We start from the raw sequence: 16,642 nt of genomic DNA on the forward strand, positions 1-16,642 counted from the left end.
TTAGTTTTGACACCCCATTCCCTATGTAATTATGGAGCTCCAAAACAGCAAATAACAATTTGCAGGACTAGCACACAGAGACACACATAGATTTAGTGTAAAGTTAACACTAGGACTTGAGGTAATTTAACTTGTAAACCGATTATTTTGTGACTAAGTGAGTATGCAAGGCGCGCGTTAATGTGCTTAGATGGAACGTCACGCGCCTCTCCCTGCGCGCGCCAGTTAGGGATCTGACAGAAGCGCACTGAACAGATCCACTAAAATCAGTCGTTTAAAATCGGTCGGTCCACCGGACACAGTTCGGTCAGTTCATGGCGAGAAGAAAAGTGTCCTCGGCGCATTGCTGTAGATGCTTGGCAGATGAGAGCGCATCCCACAGTGGAAGGCGCCACCGGCGTTCTAGCCGATGTTAAAGCGGGGACGCGCGGGGCTCTGGTTAGCTGGACCGGCTTTCCACAGAAATGCCCACCAAGCTCTCAGCTTCTACCAACCACACCGCACCGCTCCCGCACGCAGACTACAACTTTCCTGCACTCATATTAGGAATACTGCTCATTATTGTCATTATCTGCGGAAACCTGCTGGTGTGCATCAGTGTGTTCAGAGAAAAGGCTTTAAAAACTACCACCAATTACTTCATAGTAAGTTTAGCAGTAGCTGACCTGCTCCTGGCAGTGCTGGTGTTACCACTGTATGTATACTCTGAGGTAAGTACCCAATGACAACTCTGTGTTATTTGTTTATTTTTAAATGATATGACTTTAAATTGTTTTATAACAATTGTGCTTTTTGGTCATATCTGATTAACGTCTCAGTCAGAGGTAAGAAAGAACTGGTCACTCACAGTGCAGGGACTGACAACCATCTCTGCAGAACTCTATAAATCAAGGCTTTATGGCAGCATGCCAATAAGAAAGCCACTGTTGCTGCCAAAAGGCCGAAACCTTGCAATGGATTGGTGTCCTGTCTGGGGTATTCCTGGAACCACACCCACCACAACCCTGACTAGGATGAAGAGGTTAAGAAAAACAAACAACTATACATTAATGAAGTTTTTTGTACTTATACAAAAATTATGCATTCATAGTAATAAACAAGTATGTTTAAAACAAATTAGCTGGAAGAAAAAGTATTAAGTCACAACTGTATATTAAAATATACTGTACATATCAGTGGCGGCAGCTGGTCTTTCAAAGAGGGGAAGCTCATTGTCGGCTTACATCATAAAATTTGTCAATTTATTTACACATAAATTCTGCCCTCTGTTCCTTTTACAAGAAAATGGCCTGAAATCCAAAATCCGCGATGGGACTGAAGCTCCTAGTGATTAAGTGACTAATGAAGTGTATTGCTTTGGCAATACGAATGTCCCTATTTGTCATGCCAATAAAGCTTCTTTTGAGTTTGAGTTTGAGAAGTGACGGTGTAGCGCTCATAACCCCATTCACCCCCAGAGATGCTCAGCGTCCAATGACTGGCGAGTTTCGGAGCATAAAAAAAAAAACCTCAACGCAGTCCCATAGAAGTGAAGAGACGCTCAGCTTCTGCGGGCAAATGCATTGACGCTACGGGAATGTATGAGTTAAGTTAAGAAAATCGAGTCGATTTGTGATAATTAGCTGATTCTGAACGAACTCGTCTTTGAGATGAACGTGTTCTAACGCATTTGTAGTCAATGAAATGTTAACACAACTGTACATATTTGACCATTTAATTTTGGACATTTTAGAGGAAGCTGAGCTTCCCTTGCAGTCTTAGAGAAATCGCCACTGGTACATATAAATGTAAGGCTACAAAATATGAATCAACTTCTATATATGAATCCTGCAATTAAATAAAGCATTAAAATGTGTTTAGGATTTATGGATTGGGTATATAAGATCTTACTTTTGGCTGGAAAGATTTCACACATTAGCAATCATTAAGAAGGTTTAAAAAAACTTGGGACAAATGTATTAAACAACAGCTCAGATATTCCGATAAATGCAACTGGTTTTTATAACAAGTTTATAAAACTACTAAACTATGAAAGAGAAGCCAGCGGTCACTATAAACAGTTACAGGAAGACATAAAAACAGAAAGAACAACAGATACACAGTAAACAATAAACTTCTCAATTTCTCTTCTGTCATTTAGCCCACATAAAACTGTGCTATAAAACCATATAAGTATTTAGAGTCAGAACAAAAGGAGAATACATAAATGAAGCATTCTACCAAAACATAATAGAGGAGAATTCATCAGCCAGTTAACTACATCTGGATGTTTTAACAAGAGAACAACAAAACAAAACAACTCGAGAAGGGGGGTGCTAAAAATAAGGATGCTTGTATGGCATGTCTAAATGCCTGGCTTAAATCATATTCATAATTTATGGATGCTTTTAAAAATGCCTGTCTATTAGTGGGGCCTTAGAAGATACAGACAGTCTGCAAAGAGTATTGATTCCCAATTCTGCAAAAAGCTTAATTCTTACCATGACTAACCCAAAAGTGTTATTGCTACCAACTGCTAAAGAACAAAGTACTGTCGGTTTTGTAAAAAAAAAAAAGTTAATGTGTTTCAGAATAATAAACTGCAATTTATTATTTAACATGCCAAGGTTATCCAAGGATTTGCATTAATACATTTATTGACAGTAGCCTGCTGGTAAAGGATGGCTGTAGAGTATGTGGGTTGAGTCTGTAAAGATTACCACACAATCTTCTAACTAATTTACAGCACTGTATACAATTATGTGTAGTTTTTTTTTACATGGTTTATAATTCGTGTGGTATGTGTACCTAATAACAAGGCAAATTATTGTATATGGTAACATGTAAAAGACATGTAATTTAATTAGGCTATTTACGTATTAACATATAGCTATTAAGTAAGTGTAGATTAGAACTCAGTGGGACTAGGGTTATTTAACTCTTGTGACAAATGCAGTACCACCTGCAGAGTGCATGTGTTGCCTTGGTCCCATTTCCCACCAGTGGACACAACTTCGTCCCTGGTACACAATAGATATTGTCCCCAACACTGCAGGGAACAAATAGAGGGCCCCATTTCTCATTTACTGATAACAAACAAAACAGACTTGCAACAACAGCCAACCGACAAAGACAATAAAATCATATATTTTTATCAGTCCACTTTGTCTTTCTATGCTCAGTAGAAAAAGCAGATAGAAAAGTGTTTGGATATGACACCTGGCGTATAATTCTGGGCAAGGACATGTATGACATCCTCTTGTTGTGCAATCGAGCAGCGATTCTTCATTAACATATTCCGGACTCTGTTGCCAGGGACTCATGCATTCCACTTGTAGGGTAAATACAGGTCATTGGCATGATAAAAGAGCCATTACCAAAAAACAATTAAGAGTATCTTTATTCCTTGGGCCTCATTATTAAAATGCCATTAAACCCTTTTTTAGTTTGCTATTCCATCCATCTCCTTTTTGGAGTACCCAAAAAACCCATTAACTTGGAAATAATTGGGAATATGTCTGTTATGCTTGTGCAAAGAAGCCAATAAAGCTGTAAAAAGCTGGAAAGCTAAAATTGTATTTCGCGTATATTCTGTGATGGAGTGACATAGAAAAAAGGGGAGATTCATGTCTGTGGATCCTTGTGTTGCAGTTCCTGGATGGAGTCTGGTCACTGAATATGACAATATGTGACTTTCTGATGACCATGGACGTGATGCTGTGCACCGCTTCCATATTCAACCTCTGCGCCATCAGCATTGACAGGTTGGTTTTCAGAAAGTAATGTGAAATTTTTTTTTTTTTTAAATGAAGCATTTTGCCGGGACATATCAGTAAAATTCATCAGCCAATAAATGAAATCTGGACGGTTTACCATGAGAACAACAATTCAAGATATCTAAACCAGAGATGGGGACGAGTTGCACATAAGTCGCACACACAGCGACTTCAGACTTCAGACTCGACTCGGACTCATTTCAAATGACTCGTACTCGTGACTCGCAAAAAATGACTTGTGCACAACAAATTAGTAACGTGTGACAATTATATACAGTGTATCACAAAAGTGAGTACACCCCTCACATTTCTGCAAATATTTTATTATATCTTTTCATGGGACAACACTATAGACATGAAACTTGGATATAACTTAGAGTAGTCAGTGTACAACTTGTATAGCAGTGTAGATTTACTGTCTTCTTAAAATAACTCAACACACAGCCATTAATGTCTAAATGGCTGGCAACATAAGTGAGTACACCTCACAGTGAACATGTCCAAATTGTGCCCAAAGTGTCAATATTTTGTGTGACCACCATTATTATCCAGCACTGCCTTAACCCTCCTGGGCATGGAATTCACCAGAGCTGCACAGGTTGCTACTGGAATCCTCTTCCACTCCTCCATGATGACATCACGGAGCTGGTGGATGTTAGACACCTTGAACTCCTCCACCTTCCACTTGAGGATGCGCCACAGGTGCTCAATTGGGTTTAGTCCATCACCTTTACCTTCAGCTTCCTCAGCAAGGCAGTTGTCATCTTGGAGGTTGTGTTTGGGGTCGTTATCCTGTTGGAAAACTGCCATGAGGCCCAGTTTTCGAAGGGAGGGGATCATGCTCTGTTTCAGAATGTCACAGTACATGTTGGAATTCATGTTTCCCTCAATGAACTGCAGCTCCCCAGTGCCAGCAACACTCATGCAGCCCAAGACCATGATGCTACCACCACCATGCTTGACTGTAGGCAAGATACAGTTGTCTTGGTACTTCTCACCAGGGCGCCGCCACACATGCTGGACACCATCTGAGCCAAACAAGTTTATCTTGGTCTCGTCAGACCACAGGGCATTCCAGTAATCCATGTTCTTGGACTGCTTGTCTTCAGCAAACTGTTTGCGGGCTTTCTTGTGCGTCAGCTTCCTTCTGGGATGACGACCATGTAGACCGAGTTGATGCAGTGTGCGGCGTATGGTCTGAGCACTGACAGGCTGACCTCCCACGTCTTCAACCTCTGCAGCAATGCTGGCAGCACTCATGTGTCTATTTTTTAAAGCCAACCTCTGGATATGACGCCGAACACGTGGACTCAACTTCTTTGGTCGACCCTGGCGAAGCCTGTTCCGAGTGGAACCTGTCCTGGAAAACCGCTGTATGACCTTGGCCACCATGCTGTAGCTCAGTTTCAGGGTGTTAGCAATCTTCTTATAGCCCAGGCCATCTTTGTGGAGAGCAACAATTCTATTTCTCACATCCTCAGAGAGTTCTTTGCCATGAGGTGCCATGTTGAATATCCAGTGGCCAGTATGAGAGAATTGTACCCAAAACACCAAATTTAACAGCCCTGCTCCCCATTTACACCTGGGACCTTGACACATGACACCAGGGAGGGACAACGACACATTTGGGCACAATTTGGACATGTTCACTGTGGGGTGTACTCAATTATGTTGCCAGCTATTTAGACATTAATGGCTGTGTGTCGAGTTATTTTCAGAAGACAGTAAATCTACACTGCTATACAAGCTGTACACTGACTACTCTAAGTTATATCCAAGTTTCATGTCTATAGTGTTGTCCCATGAAAAGATATAATAAAATATTTGCAGAAATGTGAGGGGTGTACTCACTTTTGTGATACACTGTATATAAATATATATATATATATATATATATATATATGATTCCACATCATTCTGATCGTGTCATTTTTTGCTCTCTAATAACGCTACGGCCGTCTTAACCCGCAATGGGTAAATGTTCCAGCCAGCTTCTGGTGTAGTAATGAAGCGTCGCTCACTACTTAAAAAGGTGCAATATGTAGTGCACTTCACAGTAACAGATCATGTAAATGGAACACTCCTACAGAATTGGCGCTAATAATCAGATCTTCTGTTTTAATTTTTAGTAAGAAATGCTGTTATTTGCATGTATTTAGTTTGCAAGGCCCCACAGATGATTGTCAATGAAACACTTGATTGGCTTTCTAACGACATGTTTTACTTCACAACCTGGAAAAGTTTGGAGGTTTTTAATTATAAGCACATTTACAAAGTAACGGATTATATTACTAATGGGACAATACGCGGTTATAAATGTAATAGCATCTGGAACAACATAAGCTAAGGTAAGCAGTATTATGGATTTTTTGCTGTGTTTGGGATTTCGGCCGCTGTGCTGTAATTTGCAATGATAACAAAACGTCAGTTTAAGCTTTTAACTGGTACCTAGGAAAGTAAAGGCACTAAGTAAAACGGAAAAATACAGTCACTAATCTGTTGTTGTTTTATCTGAACTTACATATTATTTGTTTATTTCTACGCTACACTTGCAATATATGTTTTGTGTATATTATATTGACTCGTGACTTGACTTGGACTCTAGCCTAAAGACTCGTGACGTGACTCGGACTCTGGCCTAAAGACTCGTGACTCGACTCGGACTCATATTTTGACTTGTGAACATCTCTGATCTAAACGCCTGGTTTAAATCATATTAATAATTCATGGAGGATTTTAAAATGCATGTTCATTACTGGGACAGTAATGAGTCAAAGTTGATCCACAATTCTGCAAAAAGCCTCATTTTTACCATAACTAACCCAAATGTGGAATTGCTGTCAACTGCCTAACAACAAAGTATGAACAGATGTTATTTGCCATCAGCACTGACAGGCTGGTTTATAAGAGAGAATGTGAAAAGCTTAAGAAATTTCATTTGGATTTGCAAAGTAACGTTTTAATAAAGATGTCTGCAAATTACAGAAAATGTGTCTTAAAACAGACTGAGTCAGTGTGATTGCAGAATAATAAACTGCAACTTTAATATGCCGAGGTTACCCAAGGATTTAACTCATTCGTTGGCATTAGCCCGCAGGTAAAGGATGCCTGTAGAGTGTGTGGGTTGAGTCTAACTGCAACTATTTGAGCTACCAGATTTGGCAGTGCTACATTTTCATGCACTGACAAACAACTAAACACTTTTAAAATAAATAATGTTGTTAAAGAAATTACATAATAATTTTCAGTACAGCCTTAAGCTCTAATGATGGGCTTTATCTCATTTTGTGTTGTTTAATAATTAGATTTACTATATATTTATATAAGGGCCTGAAATGTGTGTGAAAGCTGTGTATTTCAGTAAAGACTGTATATTTGCTTAATTTTTATATTTTCTGGTTGTATATTTAATCTATTTGAACTGAATATATTCAGTTCAAAAATTGTTTTATACGCTACACTCACCTCTTGCTCTGTACGCTTTGTCATCTGCTTGTATCCCATTTATGAATCTAATGGGACCTCATAGAACCCCTGTTAACCTGATGGTGATTGGGTGGTGAACCATTCTCAGCACTGCAATCAAACTAAAATGGTGATAACATGGTAATGTGAGTTGTTCTGATATGAGTGGGTGCACTTTTTGGGTGCAGCAGTGCCCTGTGATCAGAGGGGGAACATGGATAAAATACTGGAGGAAGATTAATACGCATTGTGCACGAATGAGGAAAAAATAGCTCCAGATTCTAACTGTACTCCTACAAAGACTAACATAGTATGTGTTCCTAATGAAGAGGTTCCTATTAAGTTATTTAAAAATCCCAACAACACTGTTGCACCTACTATGTAATAACCATGTTAGTGTTCTTCCAAACATCATCTGGTCATAATAAAGAAAACAGGTGATATCATTGTTAATAAATAGTTTTTCAAATGAGCTCATTTTAAAAGTTCACAAAAGTACAACTTTGCTAAAGATTGTGATGACTTTATCAAAAGCCTAATGTGTTGAGTGCAGCTTGTGACAATTGGTGGCTTGGTTTGTGGTTTGTGATCACAGGGGGTTTAGAAGAAGCAAAACAAGAATACACATTTACTTATTCATTCTGCTGCCACCTGAAAACACTAGACATTAAGCATGACTATACACTGAACAGGGCATGAGTTCATCATACGACATCTTTGACTCACTCATACCTAAAAAGATACAGTAGTCAATCCACATACTTGCATGTTTTCAGAGGTAAAAGGAAGCCATAGTATGGTTTCTCAAATGGAGACAGCAGGAACATGCTGAACTGAAAAGACAATGTTTGGACACATTAATCATTTAGCTTCACATCCTGTGATGTTCTTATAATAATGATATGAATATCTCAACCTAGCCTGTTGTTTAATATATATAATTACAAAGTATTGCTATATTTAGTAGGAAATTAGAAAGAATATATGCTTGCATGGCTATGTATTTATTGATTAGTCTATTAATACATAGCACAGCCTATTTCAACATTATGTACAGTATTGTGCAGCATTTAAATTAGAAGGGTTAGATAGTGAAACTTACTTGGTCCTGAGACCTAGACCAAGACCTAGCTGAAATGACTGCTAACCTCATCACTGTTTGTCTCATCACAGGTTCATCGCTGTGTCTGTCCCACTAAACTACAATCGAAAACATGTAGATCAGCGGCAAATTGTCCTCCTGTCTGCCACATGGATCCTGGCATTAGCTGTGGCCTCACCTGTTCTGTTTGGCATCAATAATGTGCCAAATCGGGACCACAGCAAGTGCAAGTTGGAGGACAACAACTATGTGGTCTATTCCTCTGTCTGCTCCTTCTTTGTGCCCTGTCCCATCATGCTGATGCTCTACTGTGGCATATTCCGGGGCCTCAGGAAATGGGAGGAGATGAGGAAAGCCAAGCTGAAGGGCAACACCGAAGTCTGTCAGAAGCTTCAGGAGGCAGCGGTAACCCTACCCCCTCTGGCGTCTCTTCCACCCCCTCTGCCTCCAGTTATAGAGAACAACTTTATGGATATAACCATGAAAGAACTACATCAGGACCCTGAACAGGATGGCTCTTATACAATGGAATGTAAGGATGGACCCATAGCTTCACTGGCATACACCGATGGAGCTTATTGCCAGGACCAAAACCAGGAGAGGAAGAGGGCAAAGATTAATGGGAGGGAGAGGAAGGCCATGAGGGTACTTCCTGTTGTTGTTGGTGAGTAGATTTTAAAATATAATTTCTACAGCTCATTTAATACATCCTAATAAAGCCATGCCAGATCTAGGCATTGAAAAACCTGGCAGCTGGTATATTGCATTTTAACTTAATTTATAAAGCATTTATACAGCAATGATATTCTAAAAATGTGCATATACTGAAATATGAGGCATCATTTACAAACCCAATTCTAAAAAAAAGTTAGGACAGGAGGTAAAATGCTAATTAATCAGAAAGCAGTGCTTTGTAAACTGTCTTTTACTGGTATTTTATTTAAAACAAGGAAGATATACAGTGGTACCTTGTAACTCAACTTCCCCTAAACTCAAAATCTTCTAAACTTAACACCCTTCGTCAAGACATTTGTACCCTAAAACTCAATGTTTCCCTTAAACTCAACATGTGTGCAACAGCTGCTTTGTTCGGCGCTTGGCTTGAGCGGTGCGGTGAAACGTCATCAAAGTGCGAATCTGAGACGAATCTGCATTTGTCAGGAATAACCGTCAAATTCAGTATGTAAGCGTCTTCATGTATCTGTGTTCATCTGGATTTTTCTCCTGTTTAACTTTTAAACTTGTGTTATAGCTCGAGGTTCTGAGAAATTGTAAGAAACAGCTTGTCTGAGAGAGTCTAAAATGCTTATTGTTAAAAAAAAAAAGCTTAATGTGACTTAATGTATTAAAAGAACGAAATAGAAATACTAAACCTAAACACTCTCTTAATTATTACTGCTCATAAGTTCTCTCAACTAATTAGAAGCATAAGGAAACAATAAAGAAGTAAAGGTAAAGAGCAGGTTTTATTATTTTATTTTTTTTACTGATTTTTACTGTTTTCACTTGTATTTCAGTGTTTTTTGTGTTATTTTCAGTGTATAAGTGTCAAAAACAACCCCATTATTTTACATTAGCCTAAAATATATGTGGTTCTATGGGATCATGGAACACATTAACAGGTTTTCCATACATCCTTATGGGAAAAATACCTTTAAACTCAACGCCTTTTAAACTCAACGCCACTCCCAGAACCAACTGACATTGAGTTTCAAGGTACCACTGTATTCACTTTGACACTGTAATATCTTGTTACAAAGTTGCTACAGGAGCAGTAGGCAGTGGAAGTTCGTGGAATGTTAAAAAACAGCTGTTTTAAAATGTTCTACATGTAATATCATCATGATTTGAAATTAAAGGAACATTAATAAAAGGCTTAGTGAAATTCAAGCATGAATGAGTCAGCGATCACCACTTTGCGAAAAAATTTGTAAACAAATGGTTCAACAAGAATGGCAGTTTTTTTCTTGCTGCATCTACAAATCTACAAGACAAGACTATACAAAACAACATTTTGCTTCATAGTAAAGCTAGACTGGCCTGCTTGCTGTTGACAATGGTGCATTATGAATTGTATTTAATATATGATATTGATATTGTTATGAATTGTTTACTGACAGGTATTCTAACCATAAACTCTAATACAAATCTTTGTGTTAGCAAATCTCATCTTTTTTTTCTTTTCAAAGAATTAGTTAGTTTCCCATCATTTATTGTTCCCTAATAAAAATGGCATGCATTACTGATCTAATGAAAGAATAGGCTCTTAAACAGGATGATTGAAATTTCTGTTCTACTTTAATGATGGATTTTTTGCCAGCTAAACATTATTGAAAGTCTTAGTAAAAAAAGAGAGTTTAGAGAGTCTGTAATAATAAAAACCATCAGCATCAGTCACAACAATTTTAGAAGAAATGTATTAAATGTGTTTTAGTGTGGACTTTTCCTTTAAGTAATTTTCATCAACCACTTTATTTTGGTCACGGTTGCAGTGGGTCCAGTCCCACTGAGTAACACATGACTCAGGGCAGAAATAAACAATCCTTAGCAAGTCTTCAACTAAACCATAGCCAATAATGTCTGTGTAAAAGCACAGCCGGCCAAACCCGGATCTCATCAGTGGTGGGCTAGTGTAAAAGACCACTGCACCCCTCGAGTGACTGGGTTGCAATATTTTATCTAGATATCTTTAATTTTGGGAACAATTTTAGTTTCAACTGGTTCAATTTGAAAGCAAAGTAGTAAAGTACAAATGTTAAATATAATTACCTTATCTAAAAAGCCTCTTAACTCACGATGAGACGTCACTAATTCACAGTGAGTTTGATTAATTAACTTGGTACACTGCAAGCATGTCTGACATTTAGGCCGCCTTGTGTGGCAACATAAAGGACTCCTCATTTTTAGGTGAATGCAATTAAAGTTAAACTATTTTTAACTTTCTACAGAAAGTAAAAAAATACAGTACTTTTTTTTGCTTGTAGCTTGCTTTCGCACAATGCATGATGCAATACTGAATATTACTGAGTCGTTTTGAGGGAGAAGGTAATTTGCTGTGCAAACTTTTGCTGATAAAGACCTAGAGCTTAAGGCTGTAGTAATAACAATGTGATTTATTTAATAGCAAAAACATGTGGCATTAGATTTCAGACTGAGCTGCAGGTCAGTTTTAAAGCTCATTCTCAAAACAGGACGTGTATGCAACAAAATGAGGTAAAGTCTTCTATCCTACATTGGCTAATCATGCTGCCTTAATCCTCCAATCCTATTATGATGTAGGCTTTGCCCTGGGCTTGAAGCCTGGGTGAGCTAGGACATAGGTCAAAACATGCACAAGCTCAGACAGGTACTATGTCAGCAAGTCCTTAAATATCAGGCTATTTTTGTATTCAGTAGTGTCTTTTTCTTTATGTGAGTGATGGGAAGAGGGGTGTCTTGGATAAGATCATGGAACAGCCAGAAGTAAATAGAAGCCTGGAATAAATTGCTTATTATGAATAGCCATGCTTCAGCTTGCCCAGCTTTCTACACATCTATCAAAACTTCAGTCATTTTTACTCACCTTAATATGTTTCATGGAGTGATGATGATTTTCTGTAGTTGATAGTCAGACAGGGTGATGGGGGAGGGTTTCAAATTCATAAACTGAGGAGTCATTCAGTCCAAGCTGCTTTAAATGAACACAAATAATGGGAGTGGGAGAAAACGGAGCACCTGAAAGAAAACCCACATGGGCACATGAAAAACATGCAAACTCCATACAGAAAAGATACTGGACGTACAGGCAGGGAAAAAAACCCATGCCCTTCTTGCTGTGAGGTGACAGCGCTACCCACTGCACCACCCACCTGCCAGTGTTAGTAATTTAGGCTATTTCTTAAAATAGAAATATGTAAACAAATAGATGAAACAGAGAGCATTTATCAAGCTGGGAGCTGTGTTACAGACACTGCATTTACACTGCAGTGTACTGAAAATAGTAACTTATTTGTAAATAGTAAACCAAGGAAGAGTGTTGAGTTTGATACACTCACTGCACCGCTAAGAAATAAACTCAACACTGACAGTGTGAGGCATGGCAGGAAGGGATCAAACACAAGTGCAGTTATTCTGTGAGAGCTTTACTGGGGTTGTTCAGATAATCAGCATCATAATCCAGAGCAAGGGGCATTACTCATGCAGGTAGAGACTGCAAACAGGATTCAGTTATCCGAAACAAGGCTCTGTGCAGCACAAACAAAATAGGACAACATTTTGCAAGGAAGACATGAATGCTAAGGGTCTGAATACAATACCAGTCATGAGGAATATCGACATTCAAGATGTTAGAGAAGCAACCGATAAACTAGACAGGGAGGAGAAACAAAAGCAAAACAAAACAGACTAACAGGTGACTAGAATCGCTATGGAAACCATGATGCCAAGTGGAGAGACTGAATTCATGACAGACAACCAGTATTACAGTAAAACAAAGACAACAATTTTAGTAAAAGGAGAAATATGCTGAGCCTTTCAAGGTTTTTATTAAATTCTACTGTTTTTTTTTTATCACATTTCAATAAGGTTGACAGGTATAAGAAGGTGTAAAAATTTTGACTTTAGCTTCAGCTTAAAACCTAAAAGCTTAAAAGCTTAAAACCATTTTTTTTGAGAGGCATTTTTGTTTTTAAAAATTTTTATTGACAATCTGTGCAAAGTAGAAATACATACAGGGGAGCAATGGTACACAAAATTGTTCTAAATGCCTTGAATCAGGACCAAATTGTTCAGGTTGTTGGTTTTTTTCGTTTTGTTTTCTTTTTAGATCCATTTCACTCACCAACTATAAACAATATTTTTTTAAAAGAATGGACAGCATTAATCTCCCTTTACATGAATGAGCACTACACCTTTGATTACGAGAATAAAGATGTTCTATATTTCGAAGCCAGAATGTTCCACACCACAAAGTATCTCTCTGTATAAAACCATGAGATCACAGCAGGCTTTGGCAGCTGATCTGGTATTTGCTGTGCCTTCTTTTCTAGGTGCCTTCCTGTTATGCTGGACTCCGTTCTTCGTAGTACATACAATGTGCGCTTTCTGTGAGGACTGTGACATTCCCAGCAGTCTCATCAGCACCGTGACATGGCTGGGTTACGTCAACAGCGCTATCAACCCTATCATCTACACTGTCTTCAACACGGAATTCAGGAAGTTCTTCAGGAAATTCTTATCTAACTGCTGGTAGACACTTTACATGTGTTTGTATGGTGGACCATCTCAGCCCTGCAGTGTTTAATGTTTGTTGTACTGCTATGAGTGTATCAGGTGCTGCTGAGTTGTTGGGAATTTAAAACACTCCAGTGTAAATAAATATAAATCCCACAGCATCATTGGATTTTCTCAACCCACTGATTAAAGACTAGACGAGGATTAACACACATTGTGCATATAAGTACTAACTAAACTTCTACGACCTGTGCTAATACGGCCAGTAATTTTCAACAGTAATTAAGTCCCAACAACACTGCTGCACCTGATACACTCTTAGCAGAACACACAGTACCATGTTATTACCATGTTAGTGTCATTGCAGTATTTAGAAGGGTCCATCCCCCAAATCATATCTGGCTAGTGGGTGTTTTGTGGTGGTCTCTTTTAATTATTAAATGGGGCAGAGGCAGCTGACAAGGTAAATAAAGCAACAGAAGTATGCATGTAGCTACAGTCAGTAATTGTATACCCATAAAGTGCATATATATGTTAGGTGTGACTCATAAATGGCAAATTCAAGACATGTGTTCCTAATCAGGAATCACCATTCAATGGCATGTACATTGCAATTACATTACTGTTACATTGTTTACATTTTTGCATTCACTTTTCTAAAAAAAAAAAAATGCAGTGGAATTTCATAATTGTCTAAGTAAGTGAACTCCTTTCTCAGAAACTGCCTGGTAATCCGCTAAAGAATCGAGGTTAATCTGCACAAAGAAAAATTCAGTTGCAGGAAAAGGAATAACCATTTGGAATTAGATTTCTGCCGTATTATTAATAAAATCATATGTAACACATGGTCTGATTATCACACCAATCATTCTTTTATGTCTTTACTAAATACATTATTCACAGTCCAGGCTAGAAAAGAAATATGAACCCTTTTGGCAGCTAACTTGTAATTTACTCACTTGTTTGAACAGTCACATTTGGCAGGCAAGGGGAGCACTTGACACTGTTAGGATCAGTCATACTGATGCTTACATCAGTGACACTGTGTCATTGTTAAACCAAATAATACATTTTACTGACAAGAAAATGTCACTTTTATTTAAAAAGATTTTGTTTTGAAGCTATTTAACACTTCAAAATCATTGTAACATTATATGTGCTACTGTATTTTTCATTCATCTGAAGGTAAACTGTTCAGTATTTAAGTGTGTTTATAAGAAATGAGGTTGAAATATTTGGAAATGAAATAAATCTCCAACACCATTTTGTGATCGCAAACGAAAACATGGACAACATCTGTCCATAATTTCTAACATCTTGTCTGCCAAAAGATGGATGGATGGATGGATGGATGGATGGATGGATGGATGGATGGATGGATGGATGGATGGATGGATGGATGGATGGATGGATGGATGGATGGATGGATGGATGGATGGATGGATGGATGGATGGATGGATGGATGGATAGATAGATAGATAGATAGATAGATAGATAGATAGATAGATAGATAGATAGATAGATAGATAGATAGATACTTTATTAATCCCAAAGACATACAATCAGACCCACTGGAGCTACTAATAATTCACCTAAGAGTGAGTGTGTCTGCCATGTGATGGACGTGGCCTGTCCTTTTGACATAAAGTTTTCCACAAAAAAAAGACAAAAAGGACCATCTATCTGTCATGGTACAGTGGTTCCCAATTGCCCACCGCATGGGTGACTTGCATATGTGAGAAGGTACCATTAATGCAAAGGCAGATAGTGGGATTTTTGTGAGACATGCTGCCATCGAGGTGGCGTCTATTTTTCAGGAAGTTCATGGTTATTTCAGCCACATTCTGCAGGGCTACAACAATAAGCCTTCGTAGACAGAGTGTGTGTGCTTGACAGGCCTGCCAGCAGTTTAGATCTGTCTCCTACTAAAAATGTATGGCACATCTTAGAGAGGAGAATCAGACAACAACAACCACAGTTGAGCAATACAATAAATATGGAATTTTTTTGCTGGCATCAGATATAGACACCTGCATGATGTGAGCAATTTGTCCAGCCAAGTTTGTGTAGTTTATCAGCTGTGGATTAATGTGGGTGAAGCCAGCTGTGTGGCAACAGATGACACCACAGAGAAAAGCCCAGCTAATCTCTGCAATGTGTCAATCATTATATAACATTAATTTCAGTAATGCAAAAAAAATAAACAAATGTGTGATAAAAATCCATAATGTAACAATAATCCAAAACTTTATCATGTCATCCAGGTCATGGTCTGACATCACCCAGAAACATTTGGTGCAAGGCAGAAATACACCCTGAACAGGGATTCAATCTATCACAAGGCAAGACATTTTTACTCTGGGAAAACATGTAAAACTCCACATAGACTGCAACGTAAGGTGAGAAATAAACCCTGAACCTTATTTACCTTTTATTGCTGTGTGGTAACAATGAATATGTTTCCAAATATACTATAATAAGTACAAATGTATGTTAAAAAAAACTAAAAAAAAAAAAAAAAAAAGCTGGCAGCTAGTTCCCTCAGCATGTACAAGCCCTAAATAAGAAGTGTCCTGATCTACTGTATCTGCACAGAGATTTTAGCCAATCGTAACATATTCCATAGTAACTGTTATTTTATTTAGTTATTTTGTTTAGGTATCAGGCCTAACCCGCCATTTTGGAAAGCCAGCTAATTGCTACTAGCATTGGTTGCAGGTACAAACATAATTTTCGAATTAGGTCATAAACATAATTATGTAGGTTATACTAGCACACAGCTAACAGTGTAGATATTTCACTTACCTTAATGGAGTCAGAGTGAAAAGTCTGGGGTTTGTGGGCTCTGTCAGAAGTCAGTTTCTGAAGTACTCGGTATGTAGCTGTTTGAAATACTGTGGGCAGCATGGCTCGGTGGGTAGCACTGTTGCCTTATAGCACAAAAGTCCAGGGTTCAGTTCACTAATGGAGTGGTCTGGGTCCTTTCTGTGTGAAGTCTGCATGTTCTCCCGGGTGCTCCAGTTTCTCCCACAGTCCAAAGCACTCAGGTTGATTGGAGATACTAAATTGCCCTAGGTGTAAATGTGTGGGTGTGGGTGTTTGTGTGTG

At 38.4% G+C, this 16,642-nt stretch overlaps 1 protein-coding gene across 1 annotated transcript; it reads left to right on the forward strand.

Annotated features, from left to right (window-relative positions):
• The first annotated feature begins 464 nt into the window (after positions 1-464).
• Positions 465-15,930, forward strand: drd4a (dopamine receptor D4a). Its single transcript, XM_063003477.1, has 5 exons — positions 465-710; positions 3,631-3,743; positions 8,394-8,986; positions 13,350-13,569; positions 15,799-15,930. Exons 1-4 carry the CDS (start codon positions 465-467, stop codon positions 13,550-13,552), a joined length of 1,155 nt encoding a protein of 384 aa, XP_062859547.1. The 3' UTR covers positions 13,553-13,569; positions 15,799-15,930.
• The last annotated feature ends 712 nt before the right edge of the window (positions 15,931-16,642 follow it).

This window comes from Trichomycterus rosablanca, chromosome 1 (assembly GCF_030014385.1).
Source record: "Trichomycterus rosablanca isolate fTriRos1 chromosome 1, fTriRos1.hap1, whole genome shotgun sequence".
NCBI lineage: Eukaryota > Metazoa > Chordata > Actinopteri > Siluriformes > Trichomycteridae > Trichomycterus > Trichomycterus rosablanca.

Coding starts and splice junctions, on each gene's coding strand:
- drd4a (XM_063003477.1), top strand. CDS start 465: ATGCCCACCAAGCTCTCAGCTTCTACCAACCACACCGCACCGCTCCCG. Junction 3,744..8,393: donor TGCGCCATCAGCATTGACAG/GTTGGTTTTCAG, acceptor GTCTCATCACAG/GTTCATCGCTGTGTCTGTCC. Junction 8,987..13,349: donor GGTACTTCCTGTTGTTGTTG/GTGAGTAGATTT, acceptor CTTCTTTTCTAG/GTGCCTTCCTGTTATGCTGG.